Source organism: Oppia nitens, unplaced genomic scaffold, assembly GCF_028296485.1.
Source record: "Oppia nitens isolate AA-2021 unplaced genomic scaffold, nextdenovo-longstitch-racon4-pilon3 scaffold29_pilon_pilon_pilon, whole genome shotgun sequence".
Lineage (NCBI taxonomy): Eukaryota > Metazoa > Arthropoda > Arachnida > Sarcoptiformes > Oppiidae > Oppia > Oppia nitens.
In genome coordinates, this window is record NW_026533209.1 from 473761 (window position 1) to 500642 (window position 26882).

Here is a 26882-nt window from a genome sequence, read left to right on the forward strand (position 1 = left end):
GCACCGGTAGATGTAAGAGAGAGAGAGAGAGAGAGAGAGAGTTTTACACTATTTTCTTGTTGTGTAGACAAGAGCCAGACTTGAGACGCCTTATATTATAAAATAAAATGTATTAAAAAAAATTTTTAGGTGAAAAACCGGTTCAATATATTAATGTAATTTTCATCTCATAGGAGTGTGTGTGTGTGTGTGTGTAGGTATGCATTGACTGTTATATTACGGGGTATTATAAATGAGAGACTAATACTGTATATATATTTTTTGTTGAAACAGTTTTTTTAATAATGAAAATACCTTTTATATATATAATATACAGAATATACTGTACATATACATTGTATAGACTTCTACTGTCTGTATAATATACAGTATATATATATATATATATATATATATATATATATATATATATATATATATATATATTATATATACAAAAATTTGTATTACAAATACCTGTTATAAAGTTGGCTGGGAATCCTATTAAGTGTTAACAAAATAAATAGCCTGCACCACATATATACATGTATACTGTATAAATTTATATACAGTATATATATATATTATATATAGATGAAAAATGTGACAGTTCATCTACTGTATCTATCTATCATCTATCTATCTATAATATACTGTATATTATAATTAATTTGCAATAAATAACAAGTCTAGCTGTTTTATAATTTTTTTTACTGGTGTGTTGTCTAATATATTGTATACCTGTATATACTATACTATATATATATATAAAGTATTTCATATAATATTTCAAATTATCAATGATTAATATATTTTGTTAGACAACAATTGTTTTTTTTTTGGTACTGTTATTTTAATTAGCTAGAAATAAAATTATTAAATCAATTATACACTYTATATATATTTATACGATTCATATACATGTAATATGATATATATATATATATATATATATWTAAATWGATTAACCATTTTATTTTATTTTGATATAAAAAATACAAATTAGATAGTTTACAGTACATATATTTATTTATAATATATGAGATGAAAAATTTATTATATATTTAAAATATCAATTTTATGATTTAAATAAATATATCTTTTTAAAAACAATAAATTTTATCAGATGATTATGAAAAAGCTATATAATAAATATTTTTATACAATTTAATAATATTTTTAAAAAAATAWATATAATTTAAAAAAACAATAATTGATTATTACTATTGAATATATTAAATATTTCTAATGTTAGAAATAATAATTTAAATCAAATAAWTATCTGATCGTTAAAAACAACAATTTTAGACGTTTTCATAGATAAAAAAAAATAACAATTTGTAGTAAATATATTTGATTTACATTATAAATACTTATTTAAAAATAGTATTTTAAAAAATCAATTACTGGAAACTTTTGGAAAAAATTATCATTTACTTGTAAATTTTGTATAAAAATATATATATTTATATAATTTTTGGTAGTTATTAATTAATAAATTAAAAGTCTATAAAAAATATTATTATTATTATTATTAGATATATAAACTAAAGAAAAATAGTATTTATAATAATTTTTATAATAAATAAAACAAACAGTATTTTTTACTAAAGATTATTTCACAATTATGCTTAAACTAAAATATTTTTTTTGTTTAATTTAAATTTTCTAAATTAATTACATACTAACTAAATAAGTGATATGAATAGGATTGTGTAATGTAATTGAAAATAATAATAATATAATTTCAAAACATCAACAAACAAACAAAAAAAACATTTCAATCATTGGAAAAAAAACTATATAAAAATTACAATAAGTTTTGTATAAAAAATATTATCAAATTATTTGTTACTTCAAATTATGTTAAAACAATACATTCATATTTATTAATAATTATATCTATTAGACACTATTTGGCAGTTTGTGTTTAGTATTATGTTTAATTAAAAACAATTATCATATTTAGTCTAAAATATTTAGGTATGTCCTCAATAATAGGACTTTTTCTTCAATGAATGAGAGTTATAGTTAGACATACCCTGAAAAAAAACAGACAATTTTTAATCGGTAATACAATTATTGGGAAACTTAAATGTTTAAGGGATTGGTATAAATAAATATTATGGATCTCTCTCTCTCTCTCTCTCTCTCTCTYTCTCTYTCTCTCTCTCTCTCTCTCTCTCTCTCTCTCTCTCTCTCTCTCTCTYTCTCTATGATCGCAGGGATATATTCAGTATATATATTCACTAAACGGCTCTCTAGTCTAATAAATTAATGGCTAAACAAACTAACTAACAGACAAAAAAAAATAGTTAGCATTTTTGTTTGATAAGACTTTATCACTGATAACAACAACAATAATCACACAAATAAGTTGTTAAAAACTTTATTATTATTATCATTATATTACTATTAGTTGTGATTTTTAAAACTATCAGTAGTTTTCAAATTTTTACGAAATCACTGTTTGTATGTTTAATCAGTGAAATCCTCTATTTATCAGTAAATCCCTTTAAATATAATATATATATCCGGAAAATATTTAGAAATTATTTGCTAAAAACATTGAAAGTAAATAAATGTAAAATTTTAAAAAATAATAATTATAAAAATATACACTTTTCGTGTATCTAATACTTATTTATATATATAAAAAACATTAAATATATATATTTATAAAAAAAAAAATTTATTATAAATTTATTATTATTTTCTGATGTAAAAAATAACAAATCAGTTAATTAAAATATGAGATCAATATGTTTAGTATATATAAAAAAACAAATTCAATGTCTTATAGTATTTTTTTAAATTAAACAAACATTAATGAAAATTATTAGACAATAGATTTTTTTTAAAAACAATATCTGATGATTTATATAAATTAATATTTAATGTATAAAATTATGCTTATATATCATGCAATTTAAAAATATATCAATCAATGTGTGTGAATGTGTTTTTTTATAACTATACTGTRTATATATATATATATATGTATATATAAACCAATTTAAATAAAAACAATACAAATTAATATACAATTAAATGTAAAACACTAGTAGTTGACTAAAATATATATATATAAAAAAAATAGTGAACACACAATCAAAATTGTTTGCTATAAACTATAGGTATAAATTGATAAATTATTAGTTAAACAATTAAATTTTGTTAATATTTTGATAATATAATTAAAAACAAAACTATCGTAATTAAAAAAAATTAATAATGAATACAACAATCTTTAAATTTAACATTTTTTTCTATAAAAAAAATTAATAAAATCAATAAAAAAATGTCATAATTTATAACTACTGGTAATAAACATAATGTATTGTATCGTAAAAAACAGTATAGTTTGTTGTAAAATGTATTGATTTTTTAGAGTAGTTATTAGTTATAAAAAAACAAAAACTTATTAATTAAGGCTTAAAAAATTATCAATTAATTATTAAACATATCATTATTATTAACAATCAAATAATAGATATTAAAAAAATCACTTATTAAAGAAAATCGTATTAATTTATAATCAATTTTGATATTCAAAACTTATCGGTTAATAATAATAATCATAACTATATAATAACAGCATAAACAAAAATATTGCTAAAATCTTCCCATAATTAACAAATATATTGTAATAAACGTGACAATAATGATAATTAAAAAAAAATTATATATATTTACATATATATTGTATATATAAAAGTTAAATTAAAAAATAATACTTAATTAAAATAATAATAGATTTAATTAATTAATAATAAATATAAATAAAAAAAACTTTTATATAAAAAAAACAATATACGTATTCGATGGCTATGAATACGACAAAAAATGCCGATTTAATTGTTAGTGTTTTCTATATGTAATAATTTTATAATTATAATAATAATAGTATTAAAGTTAAAAGTATAATATTTAAAAATTGTAATAAACAAACAAACTAATAGTTAATAAATGTGATATAAATTTCAAACATATACTACACAAAGTCAATGAAACATAAATGATATCAATTACCGATAATATATTTGTTGGTTACTTTACGGTACATTATGCGTATGTAATTATTTTGTTAGTTAATTAAGATTTAGTTAAAACAATASTCGTATATATATATATATATACAAACAGTATATAATTTATGGCAGTGTCCGTATATAATCAATATATATAAATATATATATATATATATATATACTGTGTCTACAATTAAAAACAATATAATAATAATAAAAATGTGTGAAAAAAAATCCTATTATAACTCTAAGCTCTATTCAAAACATTATTATTATTATTATTATTAATAGGTATGTCCTCAATGTTGATCCTCAATGATGTCCTCACATCAACATTGAGGACATACCTATTAATAATAATAATAATAATAGTAAAGTAACCGTCAATTGCCGCCGCCGTTGTTGTTGTTATCATCATTATCGCAGTCATCAAACTGGCCGTCGACAATGTCCGACTTCAGCCGTTTGAGGCGTTCACTAATAGACAACTTTTTTATCCGTTTCGGTTGTCGCAGATCTGGCCGATAGTATTTCAATGACTTCAAGTTAATCGGCATATGAATGGTCATACAGGACGGATAGGCCAACGGTTCGTTCACTGATATAGATTGAAGAAAAAAGTTGGTCAGAAAATACACACAAAAAACCACCAATCAAATCAAATCAAACAGATCGGTAATAAATGGCCAAAAAAAAGTTAAGGGACATTATTACCGATTGTCACACATCACTTACGGTAAGGCCGTTGCGGGTCAAACACTTCGGCATTCCAGTCATCGTATACAGTGGTTGTTGAGGTGGTTGTAGTCTCGTTAGTACTACCGTCGGCTGCTGGTCGATGCTGGCAGTGATGACCGCGACCACCAACATCATCGCTTACGCCATTAGTGACCACAACATTATTATTATTATTATTATTGTTTTTTACATAGCCATTGGTCACCGCCGGCGCCCGCGAAACCAATTTTTTATTCTTGCCATTGGCGGCGGCGGCGGCGGATCGCACACCACCACCATTAGTGACCACTCTATCATTGCGGAAATGTTTATTATTTACGGCCTTTACTACTACTGGCCATTGATTATTATCGGCAGTGTTGGCGGCGGCGGCGGTAATCAACGTCATTGATATTGATTTGATATGTGATATGATATGTGTGTATGTGTTGTGTGTTTTGTATTTAAAAAAAACTAAATTATTTTTTTTGGTTATATTTTTATAACACACACACACTTGTATGCGATAACTGTTCGGATTATATACAAAACCAAAACAATAGTAGAATAGAACCAAAGCATAGATATACTCATAGATTGCACTTAATATATATATATATATACAAATAAAATTGTGTGTATAATAACTATGTATAACATTGTCTATGCTCCGCCCCATAAATATTAAACACTAATATTGTGCACATATATATATATATATATATATATACTATATATATACTATATATACACTAATGTGCTAGTGGTAAATTATTGTTTTGGTTTTGAATATAATCGAACAATATTTTAATAATAACATTTTCTATGGTTACCACACACACACACACATACATACACAAACACGTTTGCACCTCTAGCCGAATCGCGCTTAACAAATATTAGAAAATCTATGTGTGTGTGTGTGTGTGTGTGTGTGTAGAGGTGTGTGTGTGTATGTAATACAATACAATGTAAACTTTGTACAGTGTTTTGCTTATGTTTTTTTTGGTATTAAATTAATATTATTATTATTAGTGAGAGTCATATTAACCAATTGTGAGTCATATTAGCGTAGTTATCCATAAAGTACGTTTTCAATGTATAATTTGTCCCCCTACAATAAATATATGTTTTGCCCCTGCCCCCCTTTACACTAATTTACCAACATAATTTATTAACATTGGTAATATTATTTTGTTATTGCAGTAATAAATATTTACATTACATAATAACAGTACTGTAATAACAACAACAACACTAAAATGTAATACACAATAAACACTGTTTTTTAATAATAATAATAATTTATTAATACTTAACATATTAAATGTAAAAAACATATTTAAAAAAAAAAAAATAAAAATTGTGTTATCTTGATGAAAACAATGTAAGCAAGTTTTTTATGGATTTTTTATTTTTTTATTAATTAAATCATTAAATTTTCCTCAAAAAAAAATAAATTAAATTATATCCACAAAAAAAATTTTTTAATTAAAAATTAATTAATTATAATTAAATTTCAATTTTTTTGTGGCCCCTATTGCCTAATTCACACCAATTATTGTATTTATTGTTATTATTATTATTGTTTATAACATATCCATAGTATTGATAGACAAACACTGAATCTGATTATCAATTGGAGACAACAAAGACAACAACAACAACAACAAGAAGAAGAAGAAACACAACAACAATCATCAACTGCAGTGATGACCACTACCGACGAGGAGGACCCGACGGTATCGATTACCGTTAGTCCACCGCCGCCCGACTCGACCACCACAACGGCCGATGATACGACGACAACGACCGCCACTTCTAGCGACGAAACTATGTCTTCTTCTTCGGCCACCGCAGCGACAGTGGCCAATGATGACGATGATGATGACCTATCGCCAGACGACAGCGATATCGATATCATCGAATTGGACGAACTGGACGCCAGTACTGCCGATGATGACGACGACGATGTTGAAGTGGATAAACACAATAGTGTCCACAATGGCGATGATGAGGACGATGATGACGATGACGATGATAACGACGACCAACTGTCCACTGCTAGCCTGTGCTCGAGTTCAGTAGTCTCGCAGGTATCGGATCTATCGTTTCTGAGAGACCAATATCTTCGCCAACACTTACTATCGCCTAACGATTCACTTAACGAAGATCTATCCGAGACGTCGAGTCTCAACTATCGCGAGCTGACTACCGAAGTCCAGCTAAAACGCGGCACTCGGGCCTACGTACACACCCGTAATTCGGGACTGAATGGCAAATTGAATCTCGTATTGATTTTATCGCTATCGGCCGTCATTGGACTGGGCATTGGCCACTTTATTGGCTGGTCAAACAATCGACATCATCAGCACAGGCATCTGTCGATGGGTCAGGTAATCAAATTGAAACAATTGCAGGACGAACTGGTAGTCTGTATGGATAACCAGCAAATTACTGGCAGCCATCAGACCAATGGCCAGTCGGCACTGGTCTGCCATTCGGATGGCGACTATTTTCGCCAGAAATTTGAGACATTATTTTCGGAAAACAAGTATCTGTTGGACGCCTTCGAGCGCACTCAACAGCACTATCATTCCGATGGCGATCTTCGCAATATTATTGCCGACAAAGAGTGCGACAATGAGACGGCTGGCGAAGAGTTTCATAAACTAAAGCTCGGATTTCTGGTCACCCAAATGGAACACTTGCAGGTAATATATATATATTATATGCGGATCTAATTTTTTTTGGTGATAATTATGTCGGGATTTAACAATAGTTGTTGAAAACTCTGGAAGAAGTTAAATCTAAGGGCAAACAAAGCGAACAACGTGTCAAAGATCTGGAAGAAGAGAATAGCGAACTGAAAATGAAATTAGTTGAAGAAGAAGAAGACGATCAGCAGATTGTCGAGTCGTGGGGCAATCGGGTGGCGATTCTTGAAACAGAAAATCAGGAACTGAGGACCAGACTGGAGGACGACGAAGAAGAAGATTCTGTTGTACTTAAGCGTCTGAATGACAAAATCGATGAATTGATGCAGGAAAACGAAGAGCTTAAGGCTGCCATTAATCAATTGGAGGCACAGGTTGTCAATGTTGTTGGCCATACTATATCCGCCGGTGAGGAGGAGGAGGAGGCGGAAGGCGTGTCAATATCCAGCCAATCGTCAAGAATTGATCACAACATTCGAAATGGTGGTAGTGGTGGTGCCAGAGATAATGGTGCCGATATTAAAATGCCAGTCAAATTGGATCTATTGAAACAACGTATCAATCAGATGATCATCGAAAATGATGAACTAAAGTCAACGATAGGTCGACTGAGATGGACAACACAGGAACAGCCGCCGCCGCCGCCGTCGAGCGATGATGACTTGATTGACGAGGAAGACATTGATGACGAAACAAAGTACGTTAATAGTATCGTTGACGACTACAGTAGTAGTTATAGTAGTAACGAGTTGGCTGAAGAGTTGTTGGCTCAACAACTGGAAGAACAGTTAACTGAATTGAAAGATCAGTTGATTTCAGAACAATTGGAGTCGAAGAAGTGGCGCCAAATGTATGAGTCGTTGAAGAAGACTGAAAAGTCTGATAATTCCAATACAAATAATGGAAATTCAAAGAATCAGAAGACGTTATATGAAAATACCAATTATGATGACTTCGTCGACGACGACGATAATGTACTATACGATTGGGTAATGAATTCGACTAATATGGTTAAAGAAGCACTGGTTACCGGTTCGGGTATTGTATCCGACAAATTGAAGACATTGTATACGAAGATGACGTCGGAAAACGAGTCGTTTATACCATCGGAAGTGTTCGCCGGTCTTAATATAACTCATTCAGTACTACAGAGTTTCAATAGACGATTGCATGATAAGTGGCAAGAGTTACAGGACATGAAATTTGCATTTACTTCTACTAACGGCGGCGGCGGCCGCAGCGGCGCCGGCAGTGATTCGGGTGGTAGTGGTCACGAAAAAGTGGCCAACAAAATGGCCCGACTTTTTCAGCAAACCGTCCGTAAGCTGCGCGAAGCAGGAAACAGATTGTTGTCTAAAGAGGAGAAACTTCGTACACGTGTCGACCAATTTGCCGCACGTATTGCCAAAGTTATTGACAAAATGGACAACAAGTGGAATCAATTGTTGGACAAATTGGCCAAACGGTATTCAAAAAATGGAGCCAACAGTGGTAGTGGTGGGGCTTCTGCTAGTGATAATGATGATGGAAGCGATAAGAAGAAAAAGGGTGACGACGAAGAAAAGATCAATTGGTTTTTTGAACGGGCAAACAGTCGCCGACAACAACATCAACAGCACTATTCGTTTACCGGCACAACGGGTTCGGAGGACATTGGCGACGGAAGTTATAGAGCGTACCGACGCGAGAGTTACCACAAATCACGGGTTAACAACGGCAAGGTCAGGGTCCATATCAACATCAATGATGTTGATGGCGATGAGGATGATAGTACTGCTGATTATCAATCGGTGGTAACCGATAACTACGACAACAGTGAGCTTAAAGGCGATTTYGAGACGATCATCGATAATGATGACGATGTGGATGACGATAACGACAATAATAATCTTAATAATAATAATAATAATAATGACAATTGGTTTCTGAAAAAGTCGCGCAAACCCCGAATGGCGTCGTTCTACGATTGGGACGGTTTACGGGCTAATCATCGACAATATCGACGATTGAAGCATAGATCTAATGGTCGTCGCTATCATCATAACCACCAGTTCGGCGACGAAACACACTATAGATTTTATCAACACTCGCGCCAGAGGTAGTGTGTGTGTGGGAGAGGGGAACGGTAGGCAGCGAAACCTGTAGTGGTGGACAACCTGTATGTTTGTATCATATATTTTTCGTGAAGCATTTTTTTTGTTTATATTTTTTTCAATTGTTTTTTTCGGGAGGTTTTTATCTATCGCTCCCAATTGATTTATTTTCTAAACTTTTTGTTTGACTATCACTTTATAGTGTATTATATATCTATATATTTAATTTGTTATAATGTTTTTTTTTGTGAATATTTTGTTTGTTTGTTTGTTTTGTTTTTTAAATATAATCAGCACTTAATTGTTAGTATAACTATATTACTATATATTATATTAACTAATTATAAAATTAGTTTACATTAATTTTTGTTTTTTTTGGTCTCAATTGCCAATTGAAGAAAAAAATATTTGATAGCAAAACATCAATTGAATTATTAAAATTATAAATCAATTGTTTATTTGTTAAAAATATTATGATTTATAGACAATCAATTGATTGTTAAGAGATATGTTAAAAAATCTAGTTATCTATATTTATATATATATATATATATAAATAATTTTGATCACTATAACTATGAACCTCAACTAGGTAATTTATTGTTTAATAATTTAAGTTAATTTTTTTCTAATTAATTAGATAATGTAATTTAAATTATGTTTTTGTTTTTGAAAACTTTTTTTTCGTTTAGAGAAAATATGATGAAAATCAAAAAAACAATTTGTAAATTGTTTTGTAATTTTGTCTATGATTTATATAATTATTTTGAATTATTTGAATTGTTTTATTATATATTTTTGAATAATTATCTTATTTTCTGTTTAATAATTATTTTGACAATAATTTTTTTTGGCATTTATTTCAATAATTTAAAAGTTTTTATTATTTAATAAATCATTGAAACAAAACTTACAGTTAAATATGTTTTTTGTTTATTTGTTTCAATAGTTATTATTGATTATTATTTTTAAAAAAAATGTTATATATTATAAAATTTTGTCAGTAATTGTTACAGATATATATTATACACACAAACAAAATCTAGTTTGAAAAAAATGTTAAATAATTTTTGAACAATTTTATTTTTTGAAAATTGAATATATATACTGTTATAATGTAATGTAATAATTAAATCTATATATTTAAAAACTGATAATAATAATAATATTGTATTATACTGTATAATTTGATTCAAACAAAAACTATCATATAATCTAATGTTATATTTTATTATGAAATAATATTATTGTTAAACGCACCAAAAAAATGTATTTAGTTTTACATTTAAAAAAAAACACAATTTTGTTTAATTTGTTTATTAATTTGTGAATCCATTATCAAAAAAAAATGTTTAATTTGTTGTAATTATAATTTTAAATAAATAAATAAAAAATTTCATTTAAAATTTAATGATATATTTTTTATTGAATACATCAGTTAAACAATTTTCTTATACTTTAAATCATATATATATAACCAAAAAATTAAATTATAATTAATTTAATTTAATAAATATTCATTATAAATAACTATTGAAAAAATTAAGCGATAAAATAATTTTTTAAAAATAATAATAATTTAGTTAACAGTAATAAACTTAATAAATTGGTAATTGAAAACATTAACTTTTAATTTAGCTTTTTTGTATAGTTATAATAATTTAAAGTTAATTAAAATATTTTTCATTATACTTTATCCAACCAAAAAAAATTATGATATAATTTATTTGCATTAATTTTAACTATGTTTAGTAATATTTTTTTAAAAAAAGTAATAATAATACTTTAATAAATATAAAAATAAGTTATGGGGAACAGTTAGCTTTTTTTTATTAATAATCAACAAAACAATAAATTATATTATATAATATTAATATATATACAGTATTTTTATATTACATTTTAAAACTATAACCAATTACGATAATCAGTAATGACAACAAATATTTATAAAAAATATAAAAAATATTAATAAATAGTTTTCTAAATCAAAAAATATATTATTATTATTATTATAAAATATACTATAATTTACTGATTAACAGAACCGGTATTTGAGTTGACAGTCATGACCGACAATGCCGAATGTGACCGCATAGTTGATTCAGCTTCGGTAGTCAGCGGTGCTTTTTGGTCCGATTTTTGGACAACCGTATTCGAAAACTTATAGCCAGCTAATATGCCGATACCTACCAGTGCCCAGGCTATTAATATGATAGCCAATATTACAACTATAACGTATATAAATGTTTTGGTACTGTCATCATCATCACTGCCGGGCTTTTCGGTACTTTTATCGATGTCGGTGTTGGTGTCGGCAATTGTTTTTGTTGTAATATCATCGGTACTCATACTGTCTACTGTTGTAGGCAGCGATGGCGGCGGCGTATTATCCTCTGTCGATGTAAGGCCAGTAGTTGTCGTAGAGGGGGTACTACTCGTAGTCGTTGTTGTTGAGGACGTCGTACTACTACTCGTCTTAATGGTGGTGGTGGTGGTGGACGTCGTACTTGGAGTTGTCTGAATAGTTGTAGACGTCGTACTAGGCGTAGTCTGAATGGTTGTAGACGTCGTACTGGGCGTAGTCTGAATGGTTGTGGATGTCGTACTGGGAGTCGTCTGAGTGGTAGATGGCGTAGTAGTAGTAGTTGTACTGGAAGTGGTTGTCGTCTGAGTGGTGATGATGGCGGCGTTGTCGGTACAGTCGCCAATCAATTCGCTAATGTCTTTGATCTGACAGAACGGTGACCACTTGAGCTTAAAAACTTTCATCCGACACCACCAGCGCCCGGCAAACACGTGCCACCAATATCTGTATACAAACGCTGCCGTCGGTAACTGTCCATTTAGTCTATAAACCGGTAACATATTGACTGTCTCCTTGTCAGGTGTCGACGCATTCACCAATCGGACCATCTGTTGTCCGTCGCTAGAGTCAATCATTGTCCTCAAAACGTACTTCTCTTTGTAGTCATAGGTGGACACAAAAATCTTAGGATCGGTCCTATGGTAGACCAGATAGTGGACTAACCGGACATCTTTGGTCGTCCGAATCGCTTCAAACGTATAGATCTCTTTGTTGTTAATGACCTCCCGATTTAAGGTACCGTTTCTGAATATATTCCACATCTGGCCAGTAATTGTATTAATCAAACGAAACTCTTCATAGTTGTCGTCCATATAGAAAGATATGTTTATCGGTGCCCTAACCACTGCCGAACCCGATGTTACTATACTGGCCAGAGGTTTTTGCCCCGAAAATCGTAACCTGGATGCGTTGACAATCCAGAATTCGTAATACTGGTCACCGATAAACAGTTTGACCATTGGCTGTTGATTTCGCGGCAGTTCGCTAAGTGCCGCATCAATTGACAGATCCGATCGATTTCGGTTGCAAAACAAGTCCAGTGTTGCCGATGTTTTGGCCACCATTAGATGGCCAACATTTATGATGACAATGATGATGATAACGGTTTTTGTGGTAAACATTTATTTATTTATTATTATTACAAAAATTGTGGTCACAAATTTCGGTACATTTTGTGTGTGTGTGTGTGGATATACAGTAAAATTTATATTATAATTTCACGCGCKTTTAATACCACGTTTAATATAATTTATTAGTTTTAAAAAAATCAAATATGCACGTGCATTATGATCTACTATTGTATTTCAACAATAAAAAAAACTAAAAATAATTTATAAGACAAATTAATTAAATAAATATTTTATATRTTTTATAACCGTTAATACTAACCATATATATATATAATAGTTAAACAAACAGTTATATACATTGAAAAACACTTTRGGGACAGTCCTGACACCCCATTTAATCGATAAACTACTTGTTGATGTTGTTGTGTCTAATTGTGTCGGTGCTGTTGCTGATGGTGTCGACCGGTATGATCGCCGCCGCCGCCGCTGCCGACAATCTTAACCAATGCAAGGAAAACGTCCGATCGATGACCTCCTGTACGTATCACAGATGGGGAATGGCCGACGGCTATAATAAACCACTGGAGGAATGTTGTGCCGATCTTGAGATCTACTGTATCCGTAAGAAAGTTGTAAGTATATTTCCTAACCTAATACCCCCTCAAACAACAAACAAAAAAAAGCTACAGGTGCTGGGAAACGTGTGTAACAGTTTAATAAGAGATTAAATCGGCCAAATATGATGCCAATTCATAACAGTTTTTTAAAAATACACTTATCTTATTGTTTGCTCCCATCCCCCCTAACCCCACCCCACTACCAGAGCAATGAGTGCAAGTTGCCGATGCTTGACGACTGGCAGGAGGCCTACAATAACAGTCAGAAACACTGCGCCCACAACAATGTGATCGCCGACGAGCCGAAATGTGTRMCCCTATGGACTCATCCGGAGTTTCCCTGTGATTATGCTGACCATCACCTATACTATCCGTGTCTCAACAGTGACGGCCGACTATCGCCAAAGTCAACACACTCGGAGGCAGCGGCTGAGTCGGCGGCCAAGTCGTCGGTAAACTGTCCATCACTGCTGATGATGATGATCGACATCGTTAATATCGATAATGTTATTGCCCGGCAATTATTATTATTATTATTTATATTATTATTATCATCAATGGTTTTAATGCCAACATTATTATTATGTTAACACTTTATGGTTAACAAAATTATTATATACTTTTAATATATTATTCTGATATAAAAATTTATGATAATATTTATTATATATTTCTCTGACAAGTATTATATATATATATATTTGATAAACAATATTTAGTTTTGTTGTGTTTTATTATAAAAAATTGTTGTATTATTTATTATTAACTTATTATACTGTATTTGTTGTRACAATAATTAATTATTTTTTCAAATATTATTTTTTTTTATCTTTTTTAAAATTATTTATATGCTATTGATATTGAAATTATCAAAAACAATTTGCTATTATATAACCCATAGTAATATAGTTTAGTCACATAATTTAGTCAAACAAATAATAAATAACAAATTTTAAATATATTTTAAATATATTTTAATAGTTATCATAAAACTAATAGAAAATATATTTTTTAAAACTAAAAGTTTATGTAAAAAAATTGGATAAATAAGTTTATTTTAATAATAATTATATAATAACATAGATTAGTAAAATATAAATTAAAAATAGCATTTATGTTTATATACAATATATTATAAGTATAACTTATTCATAAATTTTTACAAAAGCGATTAGCAATAGATATTAAAAAAAATTGGGTCTAAATTATAAATTATTGATTTAAACACCAATTTTTTTATTTATTTATTTAGTTATGATATTTCAATATTTAGTGTTAAATTAGTCGGTATTTTTGATTGTCATAAACGGTTGTTACAGTAAATCAATTTCGGGAAATTCATTATTATTATTATTATTCCCGTTTTCGTCATTTTCATATCCCGTACTAAAGTCACGTAATAATTAAATAAAATCATAATTTATAAAATTTATTAACAGTTATAAAAAAAGGATATACAATAATATACTGTATATGTTATCAAATCAATGACAACAACAACTATAAATGATTTCAATTATATCTAAACTATTAATACTACCGATAGTTGACAGCATTTATATGAGACAACAACAGCGAAAATACTATAAATATCTTAATAATTACTATAATATCAATAATTATAGACAATATCTGAGAAATGGTTATTTGATTAATAAAGACGATGACGACGACAACACCGATACCGACAACAATGTCATCGATATCGACAAACTGATCGACAAATGGATGAAATCATTTGTTCGCATAAATGTTATGGGAATCGACTTCAGGGACAGCTATCGGGGCAGCGGTTGTATTGTTGACATTGTCGACGGCGGCCTATCAGCTAAACTGATTACTAACTATCATGTGGTCGAAGGTCTGATAGTAACCAACGTCTATGGCCAGGATTGGTCTACTAGTGGACGAGTAGTCTATGTCGACCAGAAACTTGATTTGGCACTCATTGAGTTTCGAGATATTAATATCATTGATGATATGGTAGTAAAGTTTGATATTACCAAATCGGTGCCGGTATTTGGCGACCAAATGCTGTCACTGGGCTACCCGACCCCCATCTACTCTCTCTGTACTGATATAGTCGTATGTCCCGAAAGTACGTATCTATCCGATCATAATCTATCCTATTTTGACTCTTGTGTGCCGGGAATGGTATACATTGAACACTGTTTGCCAATATATCCCGGATTTTCTGGCGGTCCGCTTATTGATGTCCTAACTGGACAATTATGTGGACTGAATTGTATTGTGGAAAACGGTTACCAAAGATTTGCCATATCTATCGGCTATTTAGAAAGTAATGTATTAATTAATTAATAAAAAAAAATTCAATTTAATATTTGTTTGTTTGTTGGACACAGAATTTTTGGTCAGTGCCGACAAGTTTAAGGAGACTAATAGATTGAGACGACTAACAGAGCACCGGGAGATAAAATTAGGCTTTCAATTCAAATGGCGAGCAGATGGCTGTTATATAACTATAAAATTTATCCATAATAAGTGCAAGTATGGGTTGAATTAATAATAATTATTTTTTTTTAGTTTTAATAATTTTGGTTTTATTTACACCCAATATAAAAAAACAAGCTCTGAGTTAGAGGAAGACGATGTGATTACCAAAATTAATGGTCAAACCATCAAATCGTTTGATCATTTTGTAGATGAACTAAACAATTGTGCCGACAATCAGCCGATAAACATAACCTATACGTCAATATTTATGCGCAAAAAACGATTTAATACAACTATAACTAAATTACCGACAAATATTACATTAGTTTAAAATTAATAAATAAATAAAATAAATAATAAACAAAAATAAAATTTATTTATTTCTAATAATAAAAATCTACTGATATTTGTTCATTTGTTTAAAGTTAATAATAATAATTATTATTATTGTTTTTTAAACTTATATTTACATATAATTTAATAAAATGTAATAAATTTTTAGTATATATATATATACAATATATAACTAAATTTAAATAATATATATATATAAGATATTAAACAAATAAATAATTAGCAAATAATTAGCATTAAATAGAGATTAATTAAAACGACAGACAATGTTGGACTACAATAGTTTACAACTAATGAGTGACCACTGGATTGTTTTGTGGTTACATTAGTAGCTCCGGTAGGTTTGTTGTTGACAACAACGGCATCAGTTGTCTTATTATTCACAGATGGCTTAATCACAGTTTCTTCATCACCGCCGGCGCCGTTACCATTCAGTTGGTCATCAGTTTTCAGATTTCGTTTAACATATGTATCACATTTGATAAACTCTTTGGTTGGCCGCCAGTCACATGTCTGGCTGTTATGGCTGGCCATAGATATTACACAGTAGTTGCCATTATTGGTGAACAAAATCAATTCGTAGTCATCGCCTTGTTTGCGTACAAATGCGGCCACAAATGTGATGTCTTCGGTGATACCATAATTGGCCAACTCTTTGGCCATTGTGCTTCTCGTCGGCTGCGAGAACTCGTAGCCCAATTCAAATTGAAAGCCGAGTACCGAGTAGTCGTCAAATACAAACTTTGTCCGCTTGTCCAGCGGATCGTAATACGAGGCCAATGTCCGACCAGACATTGATTGAGAGGTTTCTCGTTTGGATCCACCTATAGTCGACTTGAGCCCTTTGTGGGGCATATATAATAGTGTCCCCCATTCAATCTGATAGGGTCTTAAGTTACGATAGGTCAGGAAATGGGTATCATTGAAGTAGACACCGGTGCCGGCAAACTCAGTAATCGTATTGTGCGACTGTATGGTTACGGCCGACTCTATATTACCGATTAAATCTGATGTAAACAGTGACCACTCATGATAAGGACCGACCAGTTTGTTGCTGTTGTCGTCGAATAACCAAACTTTTTGCTGACGAAAGATGACAATCGATTGGTTCTCCAGTCGTGTAATCGATTCAATCACACCATCCGTACAGATGTCTTCGTCTTCGGCCAACTGTTTCGATGACTGCGATGTTTGTTGTTTTACTGATTGTCCTATCATTGAAACCACTGGCAATGTCTTTGTTACCATTATTTCAGCTGTTGTCGAAGTTTTTGTTTTAGTATCAAATAGTTTATCAAATAGTCCATCGATTAGTTCATGACCGTTGATAAGCCTCAATGGCACAGTTATTATCAACAAATTGATAATAATCAACAAATTGTAATAGTATTTCATAATTCAATTACTAACTAATATTAATTCAATAAACAAAAAAACAAAAAAAAAGATAACTAACTATTGAATTGAACAAATTGTTAAAATATATTTGACAAAATTCAACGGCAAATATTAAATTTAAAAAAAGAAAATGTTATTCAAAAAAACTAAACTTTTAATTAATACCAATTGAATTAATATACATATTATTGTTGAAATAAAAATGTAATAATTATTAATATCAACAACAAAAACGCGAGACTATTATTATCACTTAATTTATATTATAATCACTAATCAAATTTATTAATTAAAAAATTTGAGTTTAATTTCAATGTTAATTATAAAAAAAAAAATAAATAATAAATAATATTATAAATCATACATTAAAACGATAAATACTGTATATGGKTATACTAAAATTTTGCTGCAATAAATTAATTCATTATTTTTATAATTTTTTTTAAATGTAATATTATATATTAAAATTTATATAAATATTTTACGGATTATATAATTTCGACTAAAATAATCTAGCATATAAAAAAATGATAATGACTTATTTAATAATTGAATTACCCTTGATAACTCTACTAAACATTATATATAATATACTAGATACTATACTAACTTATATAATATAGTAATAATAATAATAATAGTTAGAATATAAATATATTTTTGTAAATAATATATATAAATCTGATAATTGCTTACTATTTGTTGCTTAATATACATTATATAAAAAATGTAATTTTATTTACATTAATGAAACATTAGTAATTAATTTTTAAAAAAACAGTAATTATTATTAAAATATTTAATATCTTTATGATTAAAAATTTTGTACAACATTTTCAATAATTATTTCAAGTATTCAATTGCTTTATGCATTGTATAACCAATAATTCATATATGGAAATTACAGTATAATATAAAATCACATAAAAACATATGAAAAAACACACAAACATTGAAATCAATAGATTTTTAATAACTATTTTGTTTGAAAATTTTTTTTTTTTGGATTTCAATTTAAGTTTTTTTTAAATAAATTTATTTTATTTTTTGATTAATTTGTGTCCACAGCATAAACACAATGGCCAGCGCTGGCTGCAGCAGCAGCCGTGAGACCACTACTAAAACAACTACTACTACTGTGAATTGTCTGCTTTCGTTGACCGTTATGATCGGCGAACCAGTGGTCGTAACGTATGTAGAAAATCCTGAACSCTTTACCGGTACTGTCGATTGAAGTCCGATGACCAACCATTCGGGGCAATGATGGCAGCAATCGATCGCCAATTTCAAMGACCACTAGACTTTGTCGGCCGTCCGCTAACTATCGACGACCTAAGTCCGGGCCAACAACTGTTGGTTTATTCGGCAATCTATCAACAATGGTGTCGATGTCGTATCTAGACTGACCACCCATACAGGTGCCACCTGTATTATACAGGAAAAGGGGCTAACCTGTATAATAAAATATACAGTTTTAAAATATGTGAAACTAATTGATTAATAAAAGTATAAAATAACTATGAATTAAATTTTGTTAGTACAAAATTGCTTGTATTTTTAATATAGTTTATTAAAAAATATTTATAAAATTTTTCATGTTCAAAATAAAATAATAAATTTCAACTTTTTATATAATTATATTATCTAAATTATATTTTTCTTAATTTATATTATATATATATATATATATACCAATATATAGGTATTTAAGTACAGGTTAACATACAGGAAAATAATATTTAATATACAGGAAAATATATTTGAAAATTGTATATTTTATACTATTGATATTATACAGGTTTACTAATAAATTGGGTGTTCAGTCTAGTCGTATCCAACAGATTATGTCCACCACTAGTGAGTCGCCACCAGTGATACCGCAGTTTTCTTTGGCGACCACCGATAATAGAGCCGTTGTCCGTGTATTGGTTGTCGACTATATTTATGCGATTAAAACGATTTAATATAACTATAACTAAATTACCGACAAATGTTACATTAGTTTAAAATTAATAAATAAATAAAATAATAAACATATAAATAATTTTAATTTATTTCTAATAATAAAAATTTACTGACATTTTTCATTTGTTTAAAATAATTATTATTTTTTAAAAACTTATATCTACATATAATTTAATAAAATGTAATAAATTTTTAGTATATATATATATATACAATATATAACTAAATTTAAATAATATATATATATAAGATATTAAACAAATAAATAATTAGCAAATAATAGCATTAAATAGAGATTAATTAAAACGACAGACAATGTTGGACTACAATAATTTACTAGTAATGAGTGACCACTGGATTGTTTTGTGGTTACATTAGTAGCTCCGGTAGGTTTGTTKTTGACAACAACGGCATCAGTTGTCTTATTATTCACAGATGGCTTAATCACAGTTTCTTCATCACCGCCGGCGCCGTTACCATTCAGTTGGCCATCAGTTTCCAGATTTCGTTTAACATATGTATCACATTTGATAAACTCTTTGGTTGGCCGCCAGTCACATGTCTGGCTGTTATGGCTGGCCATAGATATTACACAGTAGTTGCCATTATTGGTGAACAAAATCAATTCGTAGTCATMGCCTTGTTTGCGTACAAATGCGGCCACAAATGTGATGTCTTCGGTGATACCATAATTGGCCAACTCTTTGGCCATTGTGCTTCTCGTCGGCTGCGAGAACTCGTAGCCCAATTCAAATTGAAAGCCAAGTACCGAGTAGTCGTCAAACACAAACTTTGTCCGCTTGTCCAGCGGATCGTAATACGAGGCCAATGTCCGACCAGACATTGATTGAGAGGTTTCTAGTTTGGATCCACCTATAGCCGACTTGAGCCCTTTGTGGGGCATATATAACAGTGTTCCCCATTCAATCTGATAGGGTCTTAAGTTACGATAGGTCAGGAAATGGGTATCATTGAAGTAGACACCGGTGCCGGCAAACTCAGTAATCGTATTGTGCGACTGTATGGTTACTGCCGACTCTATATTACCGATTAAATCTGATTCAAACAGTGACCACTGATGATAAGGACCGACCAGTTTGTTGATGTTGTCATCGAAYAACCAAACTTTTTGCTGGCGAAAGATGACAATCGATTGGTTCTCCAGTCGTGTAATCGATTCAATCACACCATCCGTACAGATGTCTCCGTCTTCGGCCAACTGTTTCGATGACTGCGATGTTTGTTGTTTTAATGATTGTCCTATCATTGAAACCAATGGCAATGTCTTTGTTACCATTATTTCAACTGTTGTCGAAGTTTTTGTTTTATTATGAAATAGTTTATTAAATAGTCCATCGATTAGTGTATTGCCATTGCTAWGCCTCAATGGCACAGTTATTATCAACAAATTGATAATAATCAACAAATTGTAGTAGTATTTCATAATTCAATTACTAACTAATATTAATACAATATAACTGACTATTGAAGTGACAAAATTCAACGGCAAATATTAAAATTAGAAAATGTTATTCAAAAAAMAAAAAAAAACTTTTAATACCAATTGAATTAATACACATATTATTGTTGAAATAAAAATGTAATTATTATTAATATYAACAACAAAAACGCGAGACTATTATTATTATTATTAATTACTAATCAAATTTAATAATTAATAAAATTTCAGTTTAATTTCAATGTTAATTACAAAAAAAAATTAAAAAAAATCATACATTAAAACATTAAATACTGTATATACTAAAACTTTGTTGCAATAAATAAATAAATTATTTTTTTTGTAATAAACATTGTTTTTTTTAATAATTTTTTTATCTATGTAATATTATGTATTAAAATTTATATAAATATTTTTTATATATTTATTAAATTATTATATAATTTCGACTAAAATAATCTAGCATATAAAAAAGATGACTTATTTTAATAACTGTATCTATTGAATTAACCTTGATAATTCTACTAAACATTGTTATATAATATTTAGATACTATAATAACTTAATAGTTTATTATTTATATTTTAACAAAAATTTATATAAATTACAATATAAATATATTATTGTAAATAATAGGTATTTATATAAATCTGATAATCGCTTACTATTTGTTGCTTAATATACATTATATAAAAAATAGTAATTATTATAAAATATTTAATATCTTATCAAAAAATTTATACAACATTTTCAATAATTATTTCTGTATTCAATTGCGTTATGCATTGTATTACCAATTATTTCATTGGGATTTCATTGGGAAATATATTAAATAAAAATACATAAAAACATATGAAAAAAAACACAAACATTGAAATCAATAGATTTTGTTAACTATTTTGTTTGAAAAKTTTTTTTTGATTTCGATTTCAATTAAAGTTTTTTTTTGATTTCGATTTCAATTAACGTTTTTTTAAATAAATAATTTTTGTTGTTGATTGATTTGTGTCCACAGCATCAACACAATGGCCAGCGCTGGCGGCAGCCGTGAGACCACTACTAAAACAACTACAACTACTGTGAATCGTCCGCTTTCGTTGACCGGTATGATCGGCGAACCAGTGGTCGTAACGTATGTCGAAAATCCCGAAAGATTTTACTGTCGATTGAAGTCCGATGACCAACCATTCGGGGCAATGATGGCAGCAATTGATCGCCAATTGCAACGTCCACTAGAATATGACTGTCGTTTGCTAACTATCGACGACYTAAGTCCKGGCCAACAACTGTTGGTTTATTCGGCAATCTATCAACAGTGGTGTCGATGTCGTATCCAACAGATTATGTCCACCACTAGTGAGTCGCCACCAGTGATACCGCAGTTTTCTTTGGCGACCACCGATAATAGAGTCGTTGTCCGTGTATTGGTTGTCGACTACGGCAACGTCGAAATGGTTGCAGTGGCCAACTTGCGGTATATGACCGATGAAATTGCCGCAGCAAACAATGGTCAGCCGTTTTGTTTCGAGTGCCGATTGGCCGGAATAAAGCCGGCAAACATTGACACAAAAAAGTGGAGCTCACGAGCCATACGACTGTTCGAACAGAAGAGTCGGGAATTACCGATGGCTTTGTCTACCGTAGAGAAGGATAACTCGGGTGTTGTGGTTGTTGTCTGCGATTTGTTTTCATACGACAGAAAACAATCGATACCATCGATGAAGGAATATCTGGTGGCCTTAAAGGAGGGCTGTTATCGTGTGGGCGAAGATTTCTATCACAAACTATTGCCRGATGACTATGAAGGCGCTGATCACGAAACCAATGGTGACTTTGAATGGCATTCAGACAATGATAATGAAGAAGACGATAAATATAAAGACAACAAATTAGTATTTTAATCGATAATTAATTTTATAGAAATATATTGTCTATAAATTACACACACATTATATTAATTATATGGTTATCTATTATATATATATAAAAAATATTATTAATAATAATAATTGAAAAATACTTATAAATTATTTTAAAAAAATTATGTTTAATTAGAAATACAGTATTTATGACATTATTATTATTATTATTATTATTGATAATATACTGTACTTATCGTATTTATAAAAAATTTTGCGATTAATAATGAATCTCAATATCTGTTATATATAAACTTATTAATATTATGTCTATAAAAAAATATTTTGTTTATTATGTTTTGTAATATTATTTTTTGATTTTTGACTAAATTTTTTAAGTATTATGTAAAAAATATTTTTAACTATCATTTATTTCATTTTATATAATTAAGGCATTTGTATTCATAATATTTTGCTAAGTATTGCTATAATAAAAAAAATTAATATATTTTTTAGATTTCAAACAAATTAGATCTATTATTTATTTATATTTTTTTATAAAAAGTAAAATTTATATTAATAAAATAGCTAGAAAATAAATATATAAAATTAAATTACTTATTAAATATATATATTTTAATAGATAATTATTTATAGAAATTTATTGTCTATAAATTACACACATTATAGTACTGTAATTATATGGTTATCTATTATATATAAAAAAATCCATTATTATTAATAATAATTGAAAAATATTAATAATACAAATACTTATAAATTATTTTTTTTTAAAAATAATTATATTTAATTAAAAATACAATATTTATGACATTATTATTATTATTTTTTATTGATAATAGATAACCATATAATTACAGGTATAAATTGTCGTTTAAAAATGCAATAAAAAATGTTCACCCCCCCCCTATACCTCCCCAAGCTTTTTCGAAAATTTTGCCATTTTACCCCCCCCCCTATACCCCCCTGAAAACGAAAACCTTTAGCAACCCTGGGTATAATAGTGTCGACAGTTAGTTATTTGTTTGTTTGTTTATTTCGGAGGAATATTCTTCAATTCATTTTCAATGCTAATCTTACAAATTGTGGCCAACTTTTCAATATCTTTCAACAATTTTTTGCCGATATCACTGGTTAGGTCCACGTCTTGCAATTGTTTTACAATATCTCTATCAAAATCAGCTGTTTTCTTGAGTCCGTTAATCAAATCGGATATTTTATCAGTCTTTTGATAGTCATCGATGGTTTTTCTGGTATCATCTATACTATTGCTAATCTGTTTGATTACATGATTTTTATTATCATCGTTGTTGTTGTTGTTGTTATAATTATCATTCGGTGATAGTTTTTTCAACTCCGACTTAAAATAATGGCCAGTTTCCTCAAATATGATTGACATTGATTTGAATACAGTTTTGCCGATATCGGTGACCGGATTAAATGCCATCAGTTTATCATTGATACTCTTTGACAGTTCAATAGCCTTCAGCAGGTCGTGTCTTAGACCAGATTTGCCGCTTTTCTTCAACGTTTGGATAGCATTGTGTACTTCATCTAAAATATTGGTAACCTGTGGCAGGACCTGCTTCTTGAAGTCTTGACTCTGTTGTTTTGGTGATGAACTACTAGTCTCTAGCGATGCCGACTTACAAACTAATTATTATAGAAATTTTTATGTGAATTTTTTTTAAAAAAAAATTATAAATTTGTGGTCAATATATCATATTAGTTGATAACAACATATTTGTTTTTTGTTTAAAAATATAATTTATTGAATTGAATTGAATCATATTGTTTATCATACCGTAAGCCATAGTCATTAATAAGACGTCAAATAAAATGATTTTCATTTTTTTTGTTTAGTTTTATTTTATGATTGAATTTGAATTGTATTCAATATTTTCTATAATATATTGACTTTGAGTTTATTAAGACAATATATATACTGTATATATACCTTAATAATAACTATTATATAATATATTGATAATAAAAATACTAAATTTATTTCCCATATGGATTTTGAGGATAATATATAAATTTTTATATAAATTGTGAAATTTTTCTAATTTTCCTATAATGGCACCTGGTGATTTTTTCCAGTAATGTAATGTATAACCAATTTCAATAGGCATTAAAAATAGGATTTATTATAAAACAAAACAAAATCAAACATAACATTGAAACCAATAACTATTTATTTATTTATTTTTTTTTGATTTCAATTTGTTTTTATTTAAATCAATAAATTATTTTTGTTGTTGTTTTTTTTATTGATTTGTATCGCTTTTATTAATAGCAACATTGATCTATACGTTGGTGTATAGATAAAAATAAATATTTATAGACATGTAAATGTTTTTTTTAAATATAAAATTTAAAAAATCTAAACATAATTGCAATTAAATAATTTAAACCAAAACATTTACATAATAATGAATTTCGCTATACTTTTATGTTTTACTAATACATTGAAAATATACACAAAAAAAATATTATAAAACATTGAAATTAATTGTGAGTTATTATTATACAATCAATTTAATACTGATTTTGCTAATTATTTTAAAGTTTGTAATTTTTTTTGAACAACTAATTTGATTTCACTTTTTAAATTACTTAATTTCAATTGATAGTTGTGTCCACTAAATAAACACAATGGCCAACAGCGCTGGCGGAAGCTGTAAGACCCCCAACAAAACACTTGTGAAATGTCCAATTGATTTGTCCGATATGTCCGACGAGCCGGTAGTCGTTATGTATGTCGAAAATCCCGAACSCTTTTACTGTAGACTTAATGCCGATGACCAACCATTGCAGCAATCGATCGACATATTCAGCGTCCACTAGACATTAGTCGGCCGTTAAGTGTCGACGACATCAGTCCCGGACAACAACTGTTGGTTTATTCAACAATTCATCAACAATGGTGTCGATGTCGTATTCAACAGATTATGTTMACCAACAATGATAGAGCCGTCYGTGTATTGGTTGTTGATTACGGTAACGTAGAAGTGGTGTCTTCGGTGGCCAACTTGCGTCAATCGACCAATGAAATTACCGGAGCAAACAATGGTCAGTCGTTTTGTTTTGAATGCCGACTGCCAAAGATAAAGCCGAGAGGCGATAGTCCAGAGTGGGGTCCAAAAGCTATACAATCGTTTAAAGACTTGATTCGAGAGTTTCGGATGACATTGGGAACCGTAGAGAAGGACAGTTCGGGTGTCATTATCGGCCGTAATGTTCGCATACAGAAACTGATCCATAGATTACATATCGTGTGTGACAACCGTTCGTCAGGTTTGGCGAACAAACGGCAAGAAAAGCGGCAATAATGCAGAAAAGTCTTTCTGTTGTAAGGCCTGGGATCTGAACGACTGTATTGTCGAGTCAGTAGAGGACTAGTATAACCAGGGTTTTAAAAATGGTAGGCATAAACAATAGATGACAATTTTGCCAAATGTCTGCCATGCACTGGGCATCTATTTTCAGGTGGTGAGACCTATTATTTTAATTTTATATTATTAATTTATTTATAAAACATTGTTTTTATAATATATTTTCTTGTATTTTTGTTTTGTATACCTTTAAATTAAAAGGTAATATCATTGGAAATAAGTAAATGAATTGTAAATTTAATTAACACGTTAAAATACTAAATTACATTATTTTTATAAATACAGTTGCTTTTTAGCAATTTAAATTGGCAGGCATTTATGGCATCTATTTGGGCATTGCCAGGGCAGGCATTTACTTTCTTAAAACCCTTATTATAACACA

General features: G+C 29.1%; 6 protein-coding genes across 7 annotated transcripts; 3 read left to right on the forward strand and 3 right to left on the reverse strand.

The window, feature by feature from the left end:
* Nucleotides 1–4382: 4382 nt before the first annotated feature.
* On the reverse strand, nt 4383–5262 carry LOC128954801 (uncharacterized). The gene is made up of 2 exons (XM_054300400.1): nt 4746–5262; nt 4383–4608 (listed from the first exon to the last, which is right to left on the reverse strand). The coding sequence occupies exons 1-2, from the start codon at nt 5134–5136 to the stop codon at nt 4394–4396; spliced, it is 606 nt and encodes a 201-aa protein (XP_054156375.1). The 5' UTR covers nt 5137–5262; the 3' UTR covers nt 4383–4393.
* Nucleotides 5263–5974: 712 nt separating this feature from the next.
* On the forward strand, nt 5975–9759 carry LOC128954835 (bromodomain and WD repeat-containing DDB_G0285837-like). 2 transcript variants are annotated; one of them, XM_054300437.1, is made up of 3 exons: nt 5975–6114; nt 6334–7441; nt 7510–9759. In XM_054300437.1, the coding sequence occupies exons 1-3, from the start codon at nt 6104–6106 to the stop codon at nt 9544–9546; spliced, it is 3156 nt and encodes a 1051-aa protein (XP_054156412.1). In that variant the 5' UTR covers nt 5975–6103; the 3' UTR covers nt 9547–9759. The 2 variants fall into 2 exon arrangements, with proteins under 2 accessions (XP_054156412.1, XP_054156413.1); XM_054300438.1 differs by having other exon boundaries at nt 6343–7441.
* Nucleotides 9760–11568: 1809 nt separating this feature from the next.
* Nucleotides 11569–13080, reverse strand: LOC128954699 (uncharacterized). The gene has a single exon (XM_054300297.1). The coding sequence runs from the start codon at nt 13024–13026 to the stop codon at nt 11569–11571; it is 1458 nt and encodes a 485-aa protein (XP_054156272.1). The 5' UTR covers nt 13027–13080.
* Nucleotides 13081–13314: 234 nt separating this feature from the next.
* On the forward strand, nt 13315–14914 carry LOC128954700 (uncharacterized). The gene is made up of 3 exons (XM_054300298.1): nt 13315–13607; nt 13799–14109; nt 14845–14914. Exons 1-3 carry the CDS (start codon nt 13392–13394, stop codon nt 14912–14914), a joined length of 597 nt encoding a protein of 198 aa, XP_054156273.1. The 5' UTR covers nt 13315–13391.
* A 186-nt stretch (nt 14915–15100) lies between these two features.
* On the forward strand, nt 15101–16377 carry LOC128954701 (uncharacterized). The gene is made up of 3 exons (XM_054300299.1): nt 15101–15891; nt 15956–16100; nt 16182–16377. The coding sequence occupies exons 1-3, from the start codon at nt 15153–15155 to the stop codon at nt 16375–16377; spliced, it is 1080 nt and encodes a 359-aa protein (XP_054156274.1). The 5' UTR covers nt 15101–15152.
* A 7693-nt stretch (nt 16378–24070) lies between these two features.
* On the reverse strand, nt 24071–24961 carry LOC128954786 (probable autophagy-related protein 17). Its single transcript, XM_054300386.1, has 2 exons — nt 24907–24961; nt 24071–24755 (listed from the first exon to the last, which is right to left on the reverse strand). Exons 1-2 carry the CDS (start codon nt 24950–24952, stop codon nt 24136–24138), a joined length of 666 nt encoding a protein of 221 aa, XP_054156361.1. The 5' UTR covers nt 24953–24961; the 3' UTR covers nt 24071–24135.
* Nucleotides 24962–26882: the final 1921 nt, after the last annotated feature.